This window comes from Diorhabda carinulata, chromosome X (genome assembly GCF_026250575.1).
Source record: "Diorhabda carinulata isolate Delta chromosome X, icDioCari1.1, whole genome shotgun sequence".
Classification (NCBI taxonomy): domain Eukaryota; kingdom Metazoa; phylum Arthropoda; class Insecta; order Coleoptera; family Chrysomelidae; genus Diorhabda; species Diorhabda carinulata.
In genome coordinates, this window is record NC_079472.1 from 36379488 (window position 1) to 36396829 (window position 17342).

Below are 17342 nucleotides of genomic sequence, written 5' to 3' on the forward strand. Positions count from 1 at the left end.
AAGCCACCACGAGCATGAGATGTGATGCCGTTGGACTTCTTTTTCTGGGGATAATTGAAAGAAAAAGTTTAGGCCAGTAAGTTGAGCAATTTGAGAATGAAAGATAATCTGGTACATTAACGGCATTAAACCTCGATTATACCTGTGCGCCATTGAAAATATGAATCATCAGTGGTATGCCACAAAGGCCTTGGTTAACATTTAGCCGTTATTCTATGTTTCAGAGAATTGTTATTAATCCTTATAATAAATCAAGATAATCCTCTGAAAATATTTTGTATTAAATGCAATTAACATCCTGCGTTATGGTTGAATTTTCCTTTAGATTGTGTGATAATATGCTTAGAAAAACTCTTTGAGCTTCTGTATCTTTCAAATGCTACAAGAAATATTTTAGAGATTCATATATTTGCTGATTTTAGAGTAATAGGAAATGTCTCATTGGATATCATACGTCAATCGATGGAATGAAAATTTTAAAAATACTCACTCGATTATACATTTATCCACATTAGTAACAGCTTTGAATCCTAAAATAGCAAATATAACAACACTGGCATAAATTGCCGTAACAGCGTTACAAATCGATACCAAAATAACATCTCTAACACAATTATTTTTAGGGGTATTGTACGATCCGAAGGCGATCAACGATCCAAAGGCTAATCCAAACGAATAGAATACCTGAGTAGCTGCATCGAGCCACACTTTCGGCTCCATCAATTTCTCAACCTAAAATTAAAATATGCCCATTATTGAAATGAAAAACTGAAAAAATTCTTTTCAAATCACACAATACGATGTATTAGTGTGACTTAGAAGGTTAATAAAAGCAGTATCTGGGTTCCAAATACATCAGTTTAAGTAGAAAGAATATAAGTTGAGAGTAATTCATTTCGTAAGAAGTTTGAGGTCAGAAAATTATCTGATATACGCTTATCAAATCGAAAATATTAAACCTCAAAATATTTATTTTGATTTTAATTACATTTAAAATCATAAACCTGCAAGAAAGCTTATTTGTGAAGGTATTGAGTTCTTTTCAACTTATTTTATGTTTTTAAAACCTTGTTACCACAAAATAATCACTCATACTAAAGTTCAAAACTATTTGCAAATATATACATCGAAAGCATACAAACCAGTATAGTTTTTCCTTCAAATAACTTACTTTCGGTGTTAACATGTGGGCTAATCCAGCACTGGCACCTTTAAGCGTTATTCCACGTATAAAAAATATTGTTAGTACTACATAAGGAAAGAGTGATGTGAAATAGACAACCTAAAAGCAAGTAAACTTATTAGTTAATGTGTTTTAATCGAACTCAAGTAGATGGCGGTGGAAAGCATAGGGATGTATTGAAATAATCAATGATTGCATTCGGCGAACGAAACCGAATAATCTAGCGGAATTGTTCTGTGGCACATACGATATAAACTCAATATGTTCTGGAACAAACGCTATACTTCGAGGAGCTTTTAATTTTCTCGAAACTGAAACGTGAGACAAGTGAACAAAAACTGAGATAGACCCAAACCAGAAATTTTTTAAATTAACTATGATCCAAAGTTAAGTTGCAGCCTTTCTTCGGAGAAAAATGATTGAAATCGTTTATGACGATCAGGGAAATGAATTGGAGCTGTATGAATTATTTTCCATAATTTCGTTCTGAATTATAACGCGCATAGACATATAAAAGTTGCTAATTGACGCATATACCTCGTAATTCTTTAAAAATAAACTGGATAAAGTACCAGCACGATTACCACTTAATGATGTGACAGTTATCAAGTTCATCAACCGAAATAGCCACTAGGTTGAAAAGACAACTGTCAAAAAACAATTGAGAGAAAACAACAAAGGCTTGATAGAGAACGCTACCGCTACCGCTGAATGCTACCATTGCTTAATTCGTGACATTTTCTGTGAAATATCTTTCAGGATGGAATAAAACGCGTCATAAATTGATTATAATTTGAATTATGTTGAAGTTTTACAAAAAAATAGTAATACTTCGAACATAAACATACCAGCGCGTTCGCCAAATTATAGAATGTAAGTTTAGTTGCCTAGTCTAAAATTCAACAATTATATAGGGTGTTTCTATATTCTACCGACAACGCTTACCCCGGAGAGATCTCAATAAATTCGATTCATTTTGATATAGGAATACAAACCCTTACGGGGCCTAGTTGCTGAGATATGGGGTGTTCAAAATTTTAAATCAAAATAAAAAATTTGCCATAAATCAAGAACGCCTTTAATTTTTTTTTTCAAATTTGGTGACCAATATGCTTTTTAATAAAGTAATATTTTGACATAAACAAACTTTGGAAAAATTTAACCAGTGGCGCGCTGTTAGGATCAGTTGTCAAACAAATAAAAAGTATTCATAATCTCAATTTCAAACACAAATGTATTAGTAACAAAATTGGCAATGAAAATAATAATCGCACAAATTAAATTTAAACAACACTGTATTACAACAATAACAAAATTGAAAGAGTTACAGTGGTTTTTCAAACAATTGGCCGCTTACTTCAATAAACTCATTACACCGTTTTGTCATTGAAAAACGTGAAATTGTGAATAATTTTTATTTGTTTTGAACTACTTATGAAATGTTGGATGAATTGTTGGAGAATGTATCCTTAAATATTACACAACACATGTTGTTTCAACACGATGGGGTATCTGTTCATTTTGCTGCAGCGGCAAGAAATTACTTAAGCAGACGTTTTACAGAAAAATGGATTGGTCGGGATGGACCCAATTGTTGTCCTTCAAGATCACCTGACTTAAATCCTATCGATTTTTTTATATGAAGTCGTTAGTGTACGAAACATTTATTGAGATCTCTCTGTTGTAGAGCGTTGTAGAATAATTTTAAATATTTTAGTATATATAACTGAATAATTTGGTTGATTGAAAATCTAGAAAATCTAGAAATCTAGAATTAATTTTTTAGATTTGAGCATATGGCTGAAAACTTGTTTTATTAAAAAAAAAATTACGTAGATTTTGCCCCCGTATTCATTGAGAATAGGAAATTAAGTGAGAGAAGTATTTTTGATTCCTAGAAACTTATATGAATAAAAAAATGAAATACTTGGTATTATTTTACCTTTCCAGAACTCTGTATTCCTTTCATCATGATAAAAAATACAACGAGCCATGATAGAAGTAAGCATAATACTATCCACCATTTTGGCATTCCCGGTTCTTCGATATTAGCTGAAGCATCTAGAGTTACTCGGTACCAAAAATAAGCTGTTGCTGATGATTTATCACATTCGGCATCGATAGTACCATTGTATATAGGACACGATTCCCAAGGAAGTGGATACTAAAAATATAACATCCTTGAAATAAAACACACATTTTTTCAATTTCGTTATGATAAAACTGTCTGATCGATGAACTAAGCTAAGCCTTATTGGTTAATTAAAGTTTTCATCATAATTAGATTGTATTATTGTAATTGAAAATTTAATCCTATTTTGAAATATAATGCGTTACTGTTTCACGTTACATCTTCTATATATCTAAAAGTGAATGTTTGTACATACTTTGTAGAATCGTAAACTACGCATTTGATGATTGATTATCTTTAGTAAAGTTATTGTGCAAGGGCCTAAGAAGGTTTCTGAGTGGCGGATGTATATTTCGAAAATAATGATGGGTTCACCATTTTTGATAAATGTCGCCACTATCAATAGTCTGTTCAATTGAATTGGATCAAAAATGTAATACTCCTATATGGACAGTTGGTATGGTAAAAAACGTCCCTGCGTTACGATGCCGACAATATTCATTTTCTCTCTCGTTCGAGACACTTTATCTATACTGCGCATGGATGGGAATGCGCAGAGCCGAGCTGAAACCTCGGAGGATAGAGAAATCGTTGTCATTCTGTATTCCTTAGTCAGAACAGCCTCCAAAGATAAATTTTCTTTAATTGAACGTTTCGTATTATGTATCTGTTTAACGGATTTGGATGAAAAACTTTCTAAATAATCTAATAATATTAAATTGAAGGGACACATATCGCGAGCAAAGTTACGACGCTAGTAACTGAAAGTTATACGTATTAAAGGATGTATTCAGTTAAAATATAGGGTATTCCGGGATTTAATGCAAACAATTTGGGAGTGATAGCGTAAAAATGATACTGTGACACATTTTCTCGTTTCTGATTTATAGGCATTATACATTCGAACATTATGATTTTTTAAAGGATGATCTATCTGAAGGTCAAGGGTGGCTGATGCCCAATGGTTAACAATCCGTAACTTTTTCAGGGACAACCTGTACAATCTAAAGATAGCAAAAATGAAGTTTCCAATTTCCAAACAAATAAATCGTCACTACAATTGCATTATCAATAAAATCCTACCAAACAATAAAAAGTACCTTCTAAAAATGGTTGACATTATTTCTATATTTATCGTAAATTATATTAGGTTTGTTCCAACTTCCTAGTCTGGACCGTTCTTGGATAAATCCGCGGATGGTTGCGGAGAAGAACATTCCACCATCCCCTGTCATTTTGACAGGTCCTTATCCTCATTCACGTCGCAGTTTCGTGCGTAGTCTCCTTCTTCTCCCCTGAGTTCCATGGGAGTCTTATCTTTTTGTTAAGAGCTAGCCCTTTGGCTATCAACCAAGTATCGGAAAGAGCGTTCCAGAAATGGTTCCCAAACGATACCTAAGTCGGTTGGAGAACAAAACAGAATCGCTCGTGTAACTGCTCGGTTGGAACATATAATCTCTATTGCGCAGAATCGTTACTATACCAAGGACGGTTTTTTAATGGGTTGGAACGAACCTATTATATTCATCCTAAGGGTGATGAAAGTTATATGCAATTACTTATTTTGTTTCAACAAAATGTTTATTTAAACATATTAAATTATTAAGGAAAATTATACAACATCTAGATAAAATAGTTAATGTTAAATTACATGATTCAGGTCAAAAACAAATTTCATTACGTCTAAAATAAATACTCAATCGCTTAAAATATCGATTCAAATATCGATATTTTTGAAAACGAAGCGATACATCGAAAAATTATATTCGTTTTATTTCGGCTTATGTTTCGGCTATATTAATGTTTCCTATTCTTCTTTATACCGTTTTCAAATGCGACTCTACGACATGCACAATTTTTTATTGTATGAAATATACTTGTGACGAATGATCCTTACCTGAAAACTGTTGAAAAGATAATAAAAGCACCAAGTGATAATCACGTTATAGTACAGTGCTACAAAAAATGTAACTATACAGGAAGCCATGCCTATACCGCCCAACCACGGATGGATGGTACTCCATACCCCTAAGCATCCCAGTCTCATTTTTTGTCCGATTCCCAATTCTATAAGAAACAGAGGAACGCCCTCCATAACTAACATTATGGCGAATGGTATCAGAAAGGCACCTGAAATAAAAAAGTAAAAACTCAATAGATAGAAGCGATATTTGAAAGATTTGTGCAAAATTACTTATTGTATGGGAAGAAATAAAAACAGGGATAGAGGTGTTTTAAATATATATTATAAGTTGAATTTCTTTAATATCGAAAGTACAATATTGGAATATGCAACGCAACATATTTTAGAACTACTATCTACAATAATCGATTTTTACGTTGTTTGCTGACCTCCTTTTTTCCCCAGATTCTAAAACCAAAACTGCCAAAAATTTAGCAGAAGGTATTCGAAATAATCAACCTGTATATGATTTAACATTTTCAGGTTGATGAAGATTAGCTACTGTTTGAAGTATCTTATAAAACTTCCTAATTCTTGCTATAACATAGAGCTGAATAGCATTTTTACCATAGAATGCTAAATACGAAAATAGTCAGTAAAAAGCTGTAACACATAAAGTTTTTTCATTGCATTAAGAAAACCACATACAGTTCATCAATACAAATCAAAAATATTTATTTATAACACATTTTATTTTTTTCATTTATGAGGAGTCATATATTTCTTCAAAAACCAAGAGTTGGATGGATTCTATCGCCCTTGGTAACAAATTTCCATCGATCTGACAACTCTCGAATTCTCAGGAAAAAATGAGAAATGTGATTTTCCAAAGATATACGACAGGCTAAAGATTATTGATTAGCTGTTTGCAGGTTGCATCTTTATTGTTGTCCATAAATCGGTATGAGTTTCAAGCTCTAGGCTCTTACGTTGTAAGCTTTTCTATAAAATTATTATCGCCCAGCAACTCTCTAGTTTGTGGCCCAATAAAAATACCCTCCTTTGACTCTGAGCTGGGGAAAGATTTTTTTAGGTATGAATTCGAAGGAAAAAGATATTTTTGGATCTACATGGCAACTGGTGTAGATGATTTCGAATTTCGATTATGTAATAACACAGCTTTTTAATTAATTTCAATGAGTTTATGAACAACGACATTCACAAGGAGAGTGCTTGATATCGAGTACCTACATTAAATCATCAATATCAGTACTGGCACAAAATGCATATTGGAAAGTGTCAAAAATGCGGTATTTCTAATAGTTGTAATTTTCTTTGTTTTTGGTAAGTAATCTACTCTCTTTAAGAAGCTCTGCCTGTAGCAAAGCACGTACTCATTTAATTCTAATCAGGCGTGATGTGAGGTTGCTACACTATTCCTTGAAGCTTCCTGAAAAACCAATATTATGCTCATTAATTCCAGCACAATATTTTGTCAATCCAAAGGCGCCGTCGGTTCTGGTATGTCTGCATTGTGAAGAACAGGTATTGATTGATTGATTGCAAGTTTGGATATTTGATCTTATGCTTTTCTTTTTAGAATAACCTTCAGTTACCAGATCTCCATCCAGTTCACCTAAAGAGTGGACCGTATTGACCTATGTATTTCTGGAGAAAATGCGAGGTTCACAAACTCTCACTTTTACACTCTAACACATTCCTCTGAACTCATATTTTCGTCAATAGTTTTCTATTTTTGGTGTTTAATTTTAGTTGGAGTACATTGGATTCGAAAAAAAATGATGAAATTTGGAATTACAGCATTCATTTATTGAATTTTTGAATATTGAAGCAAAAATAAATGGTTTGAAACACTTCAATGGTCTCTATTCAGATTCTGACCCTCAATTAAGAGTTACCCACATTGTGATTTGTTGAATAATGGATCAATTATTAAAGGTGGAATGTTCTTGATTATTTTTCCCGAGTTATAATATAACACCAGTAGATAGGAGTGAGAAGAATCACTGGTTGGCGCAGGTATAGATGAAGTCGGGAAAGTCATTGCAAATGCAAAAAATGGAAAAGCTCCCGGTCCTGACGGAATTCCTACAGAATTGCTAAAAACTCTTGAATCCAATTTCCTTAGATTACTTAATGAGCTGTTTAACGCTATCTATCACAAAGGCGTAATTTAAACAGATAGGTCTTTTATCACACTGCCTAAAAAATCAAACGCTAAACAATGTAAAGATCACCGCACGATAAGTTTGATGAGTCAAGTATTGAAAATATTCCAGCAAATTATACATCAAAGAATATACCACAAAATAGAGGAACACATTAGCAGTACACAGTTTGGCTTTCAAAAAGGACTAGGAACTAGAGAAGGTTTGTTCAGCGTTCAGGCCTTAGTGCACACGTGTAGAGATGTCAACCGTAACGTATTCTTATGCTTTATAGATTTTGAGAAGGCATTCGACAAGGTCCGTCATCATAAACTAATAAATATTCTACAGGTAACTGGAATTGATAGCAAAGATATTAATTTTATAGCGAATCTTTAATGGAATCAATAAGCAAATAAAGTAATGAAGACGTTATGGTGCAAATAAAAAAGGAGAGAGATTGTAAGATCTATTAAGACCAGAAAATTATCTTACTTTGCACATTTAATACGCAATCCTGACACATATAGTATATTGGATCTTATCATCCTTATGATCGCCAACGTCCGATAACGGACTCGGCACTATAAGAAGAAGAAGTATTCATATTAGATTGGTTGATTTGACATGAAAAGCTCCTTCTTCCATTGTGATTGCTTTCTAAATAAATTTCTAGCTTATCCTCAGTACATCTTATTAACTGTTGAATTTCAAGTTCTATAAGGCAAAATTGCATTCGTAAGAATCAATTTCTCGAAATTGCAACGACTAGCAATGAGAACATACAAAACAACCGCACTAGAAGTGTCCTAAATATTTACTTAGAATGTTCAAAGGAGTAACCAGATATAGGCCGATAACTTCCTTATAATGTGATCAAACCTCAGGTCTAAATACTTAAAAAATTTAGCTTTTGACAAACAAGTACTTAAAAATTGAGCTGTGCGTATGAATAGGATCAAAACACTATGTAAGGAATAAACAGAAATATACCAAGTATTTTACAACTACAAATATTCACCATTAAAAAATTTGCCCAGTTCAATTTTAAAAGGAATTATCGCAAAGAGGAGGATATCATCTTGTCGAGCAATCAAGCAGCCATTAGAGTTCTGAGGATGGATAAGAAACAAATAAGTTACTGGCCTAATATACAGAAGTTGAGTCAGACACTCTTGGGAATCTTCAACCAAATAATATTTATTGAATGTACCCACCTAAGTAATTATAATTTACGAATATTAACAGAAAACTTGTAAGCACATTGCTGCCTTTGTTGACACGCTAGGTTTAGCAGAGGATGCAATGTACAAATTCTGTCACAGGTATAGGAATAGGTATAGAAATGTAAAAGACTATGGAATTAGGGGCCCATGGAATATAAAATTAAGATCCTCGGCAGCTAGAGCTATTTGACATTTTGATTGTTCTAAGATGAATATTCATTTGTAAACACTAAGCATCCCTAGTGCTTCCTCAAAAAATTTTTTGTGTAATTAGTTTTGTCATTCACTTTTCTATAGTTGTCACATAACACTATAAAGACTATTTTTTTGTGTAGATGTTTTATCTTAAAAAATTAGTCCAATATTTCTAGTTGTCATTTCCACATAGATGGCGATGTTTTGTATATAATAAAAACAATTGAAATTGAATTTTCTAGATTTGGCGAGAGCTGTATGAGAGAAAACAACATTCTGCAGTTTTAAGTCCTTCATTTTCTCATTGATAAATTACTTTACTTAACAATGAAGTTTTCAAAATGCTACTTTCCTAACATTTTGTTTTTTCCTCAAAACGGAGAAGCAACAGCGTAAGCTTATCGAAAATTGTACTGAATTTATAGTAATGAGTGCTCAAGTTCATAATTAATTTGCTCTATTTATTCCTAAAGACCTTCATCCAGATTAGTGAAATAGACGATGAAACTGTTCAAAAAATCGATTAACATCGACCATAAAACACTATTAAATCGTTTGATAAAAAAGAAGCTCGATACTCGAAACTTGAATCCTTGCTGGCACAAATGAGTACTGGAGATGAAATAGTGTTACCTTCGATAATAATCTGCGAAAGAGAGGATTGAGCCCAAAGAACCTTTACAAATAGTTACGACGCGAAGGAATCTTAAATGTTTGATGGAATTTGAAATGTATCTATAGTTTGCCATTAGCCGATATTGAATTAACTATCAAGAAGTAATAGCCAGAGTTTATGAACAGGAAAGACTAAATCATTTGACTGACGCTTCAAAGACAGTTTGTTTGAGAAGTTTTGTTCCATCCATTATATAACCCTTTGAAAACTTGTATCAGTAGTGTAGACTTCGAAAGAGGTTTGTGAGAATCGGTGAGAAATTCTACAGTTCGGAAATTGTGATTTAACCAAATAAAAAGTGAAAGGTCTTCTATCCAAACGACATATACATCATTGAACAATATTTATAATTAACATCAATAAATCAACTTTGAAAAAAAGTGAATAAAAAAGAAAGTAATCCTCAAAAAAATTTGAGGTTAAATTGGAAATAACTACTTAAAAGAGATCGTACATGATATACTGAGGATAAATTGAGGACTCAGCAGCTTTCCCATGTTTTATAAAGATCGAAATTAGATTTAAACGTTGCAAATATTTTGTCTAGAAACATGAATTATTTATTGGAATCGACCTAAACTCAAGATCACTTATTCACAAGAACAAAAATGTATATAAAAAGATCAAGAGCAAAAACGGTCGAAATTGTGTGCAGATCACATAACAAACATATAACCTCTTGAAATGATTTTCGATAAGTAGTTACAAAAGTTTTCGAGTTTACCTACGTGATGATTACACCGATAACGCTGATTAAATCGAAATAATATTTATCATCTGTATTCAAAGAAAAGTAGATAAATAGAATAGTCGTGATCGAATAATTTCAAGTTAAATTTATACTGGATCACTACCTAGAAAAAAAAGAATAACAGACATTCTAGATAGTTAAAACGGCGTTAGGAGGCACTGGGTGGCACAAATGGAAATGCAAAATTCAAAGGTATGTCGCGGTAAAACCAATTAACTGGTTCCCAGGATCACCATAAATACGAATTATTTATGAGGCACCCTCGATAGTACCAGATCCCTTTGATCCTATTTAGAATAAAAATTTATCAAGGATATACCATATTTTTGTTTAAAGTTAATTCCTTAAGATTTGTAATCACGGGAGATTAAATCTGGAGAATGTGTCAGATGCTAAACTAAATTCGTTATACGAATACAAGAGTACACTTTTGAGTCACTTCTTCGGATGTTTTTCTTTCAACGTCTCACGTAATTTTGGAACTATCTTTGCATGATAACCTACCTGATAGCCTAGTATTGAACCAAACAAAGTTTCAATGTCAAAATATTTTATTACTGAACATATTCTGCGAACTTGCAACGTCTCCAGACCTTTCAAAAAAAATGTTTCTTCTTGCTCTGCAAACCAGACCTCTACAGCGTTTATTACCTCCTCATTGGAAGAAAATTTACGACCTTTTAAACTTTTTTTCGGTTGAGGAAAGAGATGATAGTCGGACGGAGCCAAATCTGGTGACTAAGGGGGGTGTTCTAGTAATTCAAACCTTAAATCACTAATTTTTTGCATGGCAACATGAGATTTGTGTGCAAGGGCGTTGTCTTGCAAAAACAAAAAACCTTTGGATAGCTTTCCGCTTCTTTTCTCTTTAATTTTTTTCCGTAGTGTGGTCAGTAATGTCGAATAGTAATCTCCAGTTATTGTTATACCCTTATCCAAAAAATTAATCATGATTACTCCATGGCAATCCCAAAAAACTGAACCAAGAACTTTTCTAGCAGATCTTTGGACCCGAAACTTCTTAGGTCTTGGAAAACCAGAGTGCTGCCATTCCATCGATTGTTGCTTTGTTTCTGGATCGTAGAAATGTACCCAAGTCTCATCCATAGTAACAATTCGGTTTAAGAAGTCTACATCGTTTTCAAATCGAGCACAGATCGAACGCGATGCTTGTACCCTTGCACGTTTTTGGTCAACATTCAAATATTTGGGGATCCATTTTGCAGCAATTTTTCTCATGTCCACATTGACGTGAACTATATGATAAACGCGTTCGTATGAAATATTCAGTGCTTCAGATATCCGTTTTTGCCCAATTCGACGGTCTGATAAAATCATGTCATGAACTGCATCGATATTTTCGAGGACTGACACAGAAATTGGCCTCTCCGATCGCTTATAATCTTCAATGAAAAATTTAACTCTTTTGAAACTTGCAGTCCAATTTTTCACGGTCACATACGAAGGACATTGATCACCAAGGGTATTAAGCATATCTTCGTAAATCTGCTTACCTCCTAACCCTTTTAAATACAGGTACTTGATGATGGCTCGATAATCCAATTTTTCAATTTTCACAATTTCGGTGGACATCTTTTTTCTTTTAATTTATTGCGTAACTCTGGTTTACAATTTTGACGTAAAACTTTACACTGACACTGATATAAATACATCCTCGTATTTCCCGTTTGCTTATCATCTACTCAAATTACGAGTCAGTTAGCATGATCTATCACGTTAAAGAATTTTGCAGCGGTGGTGTAGTTACCTCAATATTTCCATTCTTTACTCTGCATTTTGATTTATACATTATAGTGATAACTTTTTCACTCGTTACTAATCTTGCAAGAAATTATGCTTTGTTTTGTTTTGACTGCAAATGTCTTTTTTAGTTTGCTTGTGTGCATTCGGGTCGGACAAACAATTTTTCTTATTCGCGCAGATCTTTCTAGCGGTTCTAGATCCTTCATTTATATGTTAGTCTGTAGAGAACTGTCCACCACTTTCGAACTCACGTTCCCACCTTTTTAGTATGTAAAAATTCTACTAATGTTATCACCAAATCTTTGAAGAGTTACATTATGGTCAACTTCTTGGAACGCAAGTGTTTGATCACAGCGTTTTAATCGATGCCATCAATTTTAATACTGAAATGTGCCACCTTCGAATTCGGGTTTCACTCTAGATATGCTTCAACAGCGTAAGTCTATAGAAGACAGGTTACAGTATAACAGGAAACTAGATATTTTTTTTCTATTTATAACAAATAAATATATTCGTTAACAATGATTTATATGATAATCACAATTACACACATCAAAGTTCATTGCATATTTTAGGAAGAGCAGAAGAAAAGACTATGTAGAATACGAAGATGAAGTAGACCAGTTTATACTGATATTATTTTAGTATAATTTTTTATCATCCTTACCTCCACCATTCTGTTGACACAAATAAGGAAACCTCCATATATTTCCCAATCCTACAGAATAACCAATAATGGATAAAAAAAATTGCAGTTTTCCAGACCATTCCGCCCGATTTGGATCAACGTCGGCAGCCTGACTACCTCTCGATATTATGGAGCCTCTAGGGCCTTGTAGAACTATTGTAACTCCTTGCTTACTTTTTGGTTCTGCCGATGTATTCACACCATTGTTTAATGGCGCTAATTCATGCCCGTGTTTCGTCATCTCTGATTTTAATGCTTTATCCGTCATGTTATCAGTCTAATGAATAGGCACTACTGTCCAAATTTCGGCACATAGATTCAATAAACGTCCAACTTAAATAATTCTATGTTGAATATTGTTACGTAAATATTATAATAAATAAATAAATGGAAAATCTTTTATCGTAATTACTTTATTCTCTAAATACTGGCTAGATACTTGTAGGAAAATTGTACAGAACAGAAGGATCTAGAAATTATGCGAATTGCTCTGGTTACTTTGGAGATATAGCAAATGAGAACAAAAAAATGAGACACCACATTCTATTTCGCTTGTGAGAAAGAAAAAATCGTAGCTTTATATAAACAACATTTAAATATAACAGTTTTTATTGAAAATTAAGCTTCTGTCATTCAAGTAACGGTTTTCATTGATAATTCTCTATTTTCCATGCGGAAAAAGTTTCTATTCCGTATAAACAATTATAGAAATTGATATAACGTTTGGTAATCGATATCTTCGTAAGTCGTTAAATAAAAAAATAGACAAGTCAGTAAATATTTGAAGACTGATGATAGAGGTAGCCAGGAATTTGCGATCGTAACTGATATATTTGGTGGGATTCACCAAGATATAATCATTGGTGCATTTCGTGAAATTTATATGATGTAGGAATATTTTTTATGTACACACTCGTCGATAAGATTGTAAATGAATGATTTTTTTGTTATCGGGCGACCAAATTGAATATTTAAATCAATTTTGCAACATTATTGATTAACTTTTAAAATATAGATACATCAACATTCAATTTAGTATTTACGTAACCAAAATTCTTATCATTTATACAAAGAGTCCCAATTTTACATGTTTGAAATTAAAATATAATAATATTATAATGCTACAATCGGTACGATGAATTTATAAGGGAATCAGCCAAATATATGGACTCATCCTCCTATTTTACTAAAACAAGTTGATCTATTTTTTTACATTTAAGGTGGAATTGAAGATCGGAGAATCTCAGAGGCCACAATTGTTGAAAGAAGAATTATAAATTGCATCCCATAAATATTACACGTAAAATGAAATCAATTACTCGATTTTCTAAATTCTCAACTTGATACTATCTTTCTGAGAGTATTGGTTTCATAGAGTGGATAACATATAATTTTAAGACGATCATCCCCCTTAATAGAAGCTTCATAAACAAAACGAATTTTCTATTTATTTATATATTGGGTCCAAAATCAATAGTCCAATCTTATTGTATGTGATAATTTTTCCTTTCCCTTTTTCTTGGCCCAACTCTATGCGCCACCAATACACCAAGATGTGTACACATCGAAGTTGGCCATAACTACAGATTAATAACAGTTACATTGCGAGTTTCATTATTTTCATCTGTTTTTCCATGACTAATGGAATTTGTACTTGTTCTGTCATGCTAGAAATTAATAACATTTGACGGTTTCTTTCTAAATACGACTATTCAATGCATATTAAACTCCCTGTTATCTATTCTAAATCAGTGTAAAATCCTCGAAATGGCCTAATCGACTCCATGAAATTGGAAGCACCAGTTCCTACGACAAATTGTCTAAAGATGCTAAACACGGTTAGAATCCTAAGTAAGGGCGGATCCAGGGTCTTGACAAAGGGGGGGTTATTAGTATTAGGACGGGTTAATTACGTTGTTTTCACGCAATTTTTACTTCAAACCTCAATTCCTCATCGACTTTGAAACAAAAAACCAAGTTAATTAATCAGGGTCTAGAGGGGGAGAGTCTCGACCCCCCTGGATACGCGCTTAATCCTAAGTCACCTTCATTGGGCACCTAGCACTGATTTATTTAACTCTATTCACAGTACAGTATTAATTCCTCATGCTCTAGTCGTGCAGCATACTTTTATGTTAGAGCTAATTAGCTAACTCATACTCGTTTCACATGCTGTCTTTGTCCTTCCAATCCTGCTCACTCGCTACTATTTTTACCAAAAAACCAATAGTCATATATGACATGTACCAAACTATCATTACTGGTAATCTAGATCTCACACTGGAAACGAAACTGCCAATAAGCTTCTAACAATACTACAGAAATGTGAAGTTCAACTTCAAACAAAATTATTGACGCGATCGATGGAGCAACAACATGACTCTACACCCATTCACCTACTACTTGTATTGTGCGTTATAATTTTCATGCTTCTATGACTGTCCAGCACATTCTTAAACAATACTCTACCGCATACCAATAAATTGATCTGAAACCTAAACCTTAGAGAAATACAGAGAGTATGGCAATTTGAGAGCCTCTCAAACTTATATCATTGTAATAAAACTCAAAAATCGATTATTTCTAATGAATTTTTTCGAATATAAATATCGGAATCAGGAAATAAGGAGGTGCTTTCATTTTAAATGTTACATACTGTAGATAGTTGTGAACAACAAATGCCGATTGTAGCAAATGAAAAACGTTTGGAATCTTTGGATAGATACTCCTACAGAAAATTGACAATTACATAGGAATATCTCGTAATTCCATAGAAGGCAAATGAGATTTATATAAATTCCGAAACATTCATTCAAGCACGACCTCTTTAGTGGACAAAACATGTAAGACGACATAGAAATAGAAAAAATTATAAACTAGAAAGATGAGAAACTCTAACTAGTAAGGCATTGGAGGCTCCACAATATTAGGGAATGAAAAAAGGAAATTGCCATTAGTTGTTGTACTTCAATCTTTGTCTAAAATTACGTAGTTTTATTATATAGCTCATGTTATAGGTCACTCCACATTGTGAAATGGTAGGTCACAAATAGAAATGATACGATACATTTAAATACAATGAATCAAAAATTTAACACATATATATCAGAAATTTGATTCTTAATATTTGTTTTCCTCTAACTCATAACAAAAAATACATTCCTAGAAAGTATTCTAATGAAATATTAAACTCTATAATAAATAAAATTGGGACACTCTGTATATGTACTACCTATATGATGGACATTTAATTTGAGCAATTTGTTAAATTTGTGAAATCGATATACTACCAAGTAAACCAAATACACATGAACTTTCCAATACGCACTCCCACAACTTATGTAATTTATCAATATTTATAACACTCTAATTCACTAAAAAACTCCGTTTGCTATGTAAAAATAGTATCTCGTGATTTTTGCCGCACGTTAAATAATTTTCCACTAAAGTTTTGGGCTCACTGTAAATGGTAGTGAGAAGCACCTTTCCAAAAATCAATATGAAGCATGTGCTTGCACGGGAAAATCACCCTTAACAGTTGGAAAGACCAATCAGAGTAGGGAGATACATCCGAAGGTTTGGAGGAGACTAAAATCGGGATCCGTTGGGGTATTTGGAGTTGATAGAATCAGGGAGAGCAATACCAGGGTGGGTCTCAGATAGAAATAAATATGATATTTATTTATAGAAAATGTGTTTATCATATACAATGTGAATTTTGAAAATTCTAAAATTTCTAGCACTCAGAAATACAGAATTATTTAAAAAATATATCTTCGCCATATTTTCCTAATAACTAACACTTACAAAAGAAAACCCGGTGTCATTAGTTGGTTTATTGATCAATATTATTTAGAATAATAGAATAAGAATTATTTAGAATAATATATATATAGTGGTTTCTAACCACTCTCCATCTTGCTATAAGTCTTCTGCCAGGTCTTCTGCATTTCTTTATATATGCCCTCCCTCCAGCTTCTTCCATGTCTTCTTCTTTGTGGTGTCTGGACTGGTGTGGACCTGTTTAAGTATTTTATTGTCTGAAATTTTCTTTATGTGACCATACCAGGTTAGTTTTTTGGTTTTGATGTCATCTATTAATTTATGTCTGTCTCCCGTAAGGTATATAATAAGCCCAAATATTTCAATTCTAGTTCTCATAGAAGTTATATCAATGATTTCTCGTAGATATTATTTTATTGTGTATCATGGCTGAAAGATGCAGATTAACGGAAAAAACTTAAAAAATAGAAAACTATAATAGAATTGTCAGAGAGAATATTTAATGCGAGACATGCAGACACTTTTTAAAAATTAATCCTGTGAAAAAAGGGCAGCAGAAGTGAGCAGTTTGGTTTACTTTTGATATGAGTGCGAAAATACCAATGCCATCCAAAACATAACAGAAGTTTATGGTATTGAAGTAATGAACTAGAGATATTTAAGATGTACGTATGAACGTACATATCAAAGAACGCTCAGGTTTGTCGTTCGTAGTGACTAAGGATTTCATCCTTACTCCAAGCAGTTATTACCTTTTCCTGCGGCTCAAACACCCTCTAGGTGGTTAGGGACAACGAAAAAGTGAAAGTTACCATGCACACTTAGGTGTACGAGCAGAAGGGAGACTTCTTTGAAGAAGGTTTTAAAATTTAAT

The 17342-nt window shown here is 33.0% G+C and overlaps 1 protein-coding gene across 6 annotated transcripts in view; it reads right to left on the reverse strand.

The window, feature by feature from the left end:
* LOC130901495 (sodium- and chloride-dependent transporter XTRP3) overlaps positions 1 to 16275 on the reverse strand; it is a 33573-nt gene extending 17298 nt beyond the window's left edge. Inside the window, exons 1-6 of one of the 6 annotated variants that reach the window (XM_057812927.1) lie at positions 15976 to 16275; positions 12665 to 13018; positions 5212 to 5444; positions 3126 to 3347; positions 1172 to 1282; positions 491 to 732 (exon numbers count right to left, since the gene is read on the reverse strand). In XM_057812927.1, the coding sequence (XP_057668910.1) occupies positions 491 to 732; positions 1172 to 1282; positions 3126 to 3347; positions 5212 to 5444; positions 12665 to 12953 (1097 nt within the window). In that variant the 5' untranslated portion in view covers positions 12954 to 13018; positions 15976 to 16275. Of the gene's footprint in view, positions 1 to 490; positions 733 to 1171; positions 1283 to 3125; positions 3348 to 5211; positions 5445 to 12664; positions 13155 to 15917 lie in introns of all 6 variants that reach the window. The other 5 variants (XM_057812926.1, XM_057812928.1, XM_057812929.1 and 2 more) reach the window with 5 other exon arrangements.
* Positions 16276 to 17342: the final 1067 nt, after the last annotated feature.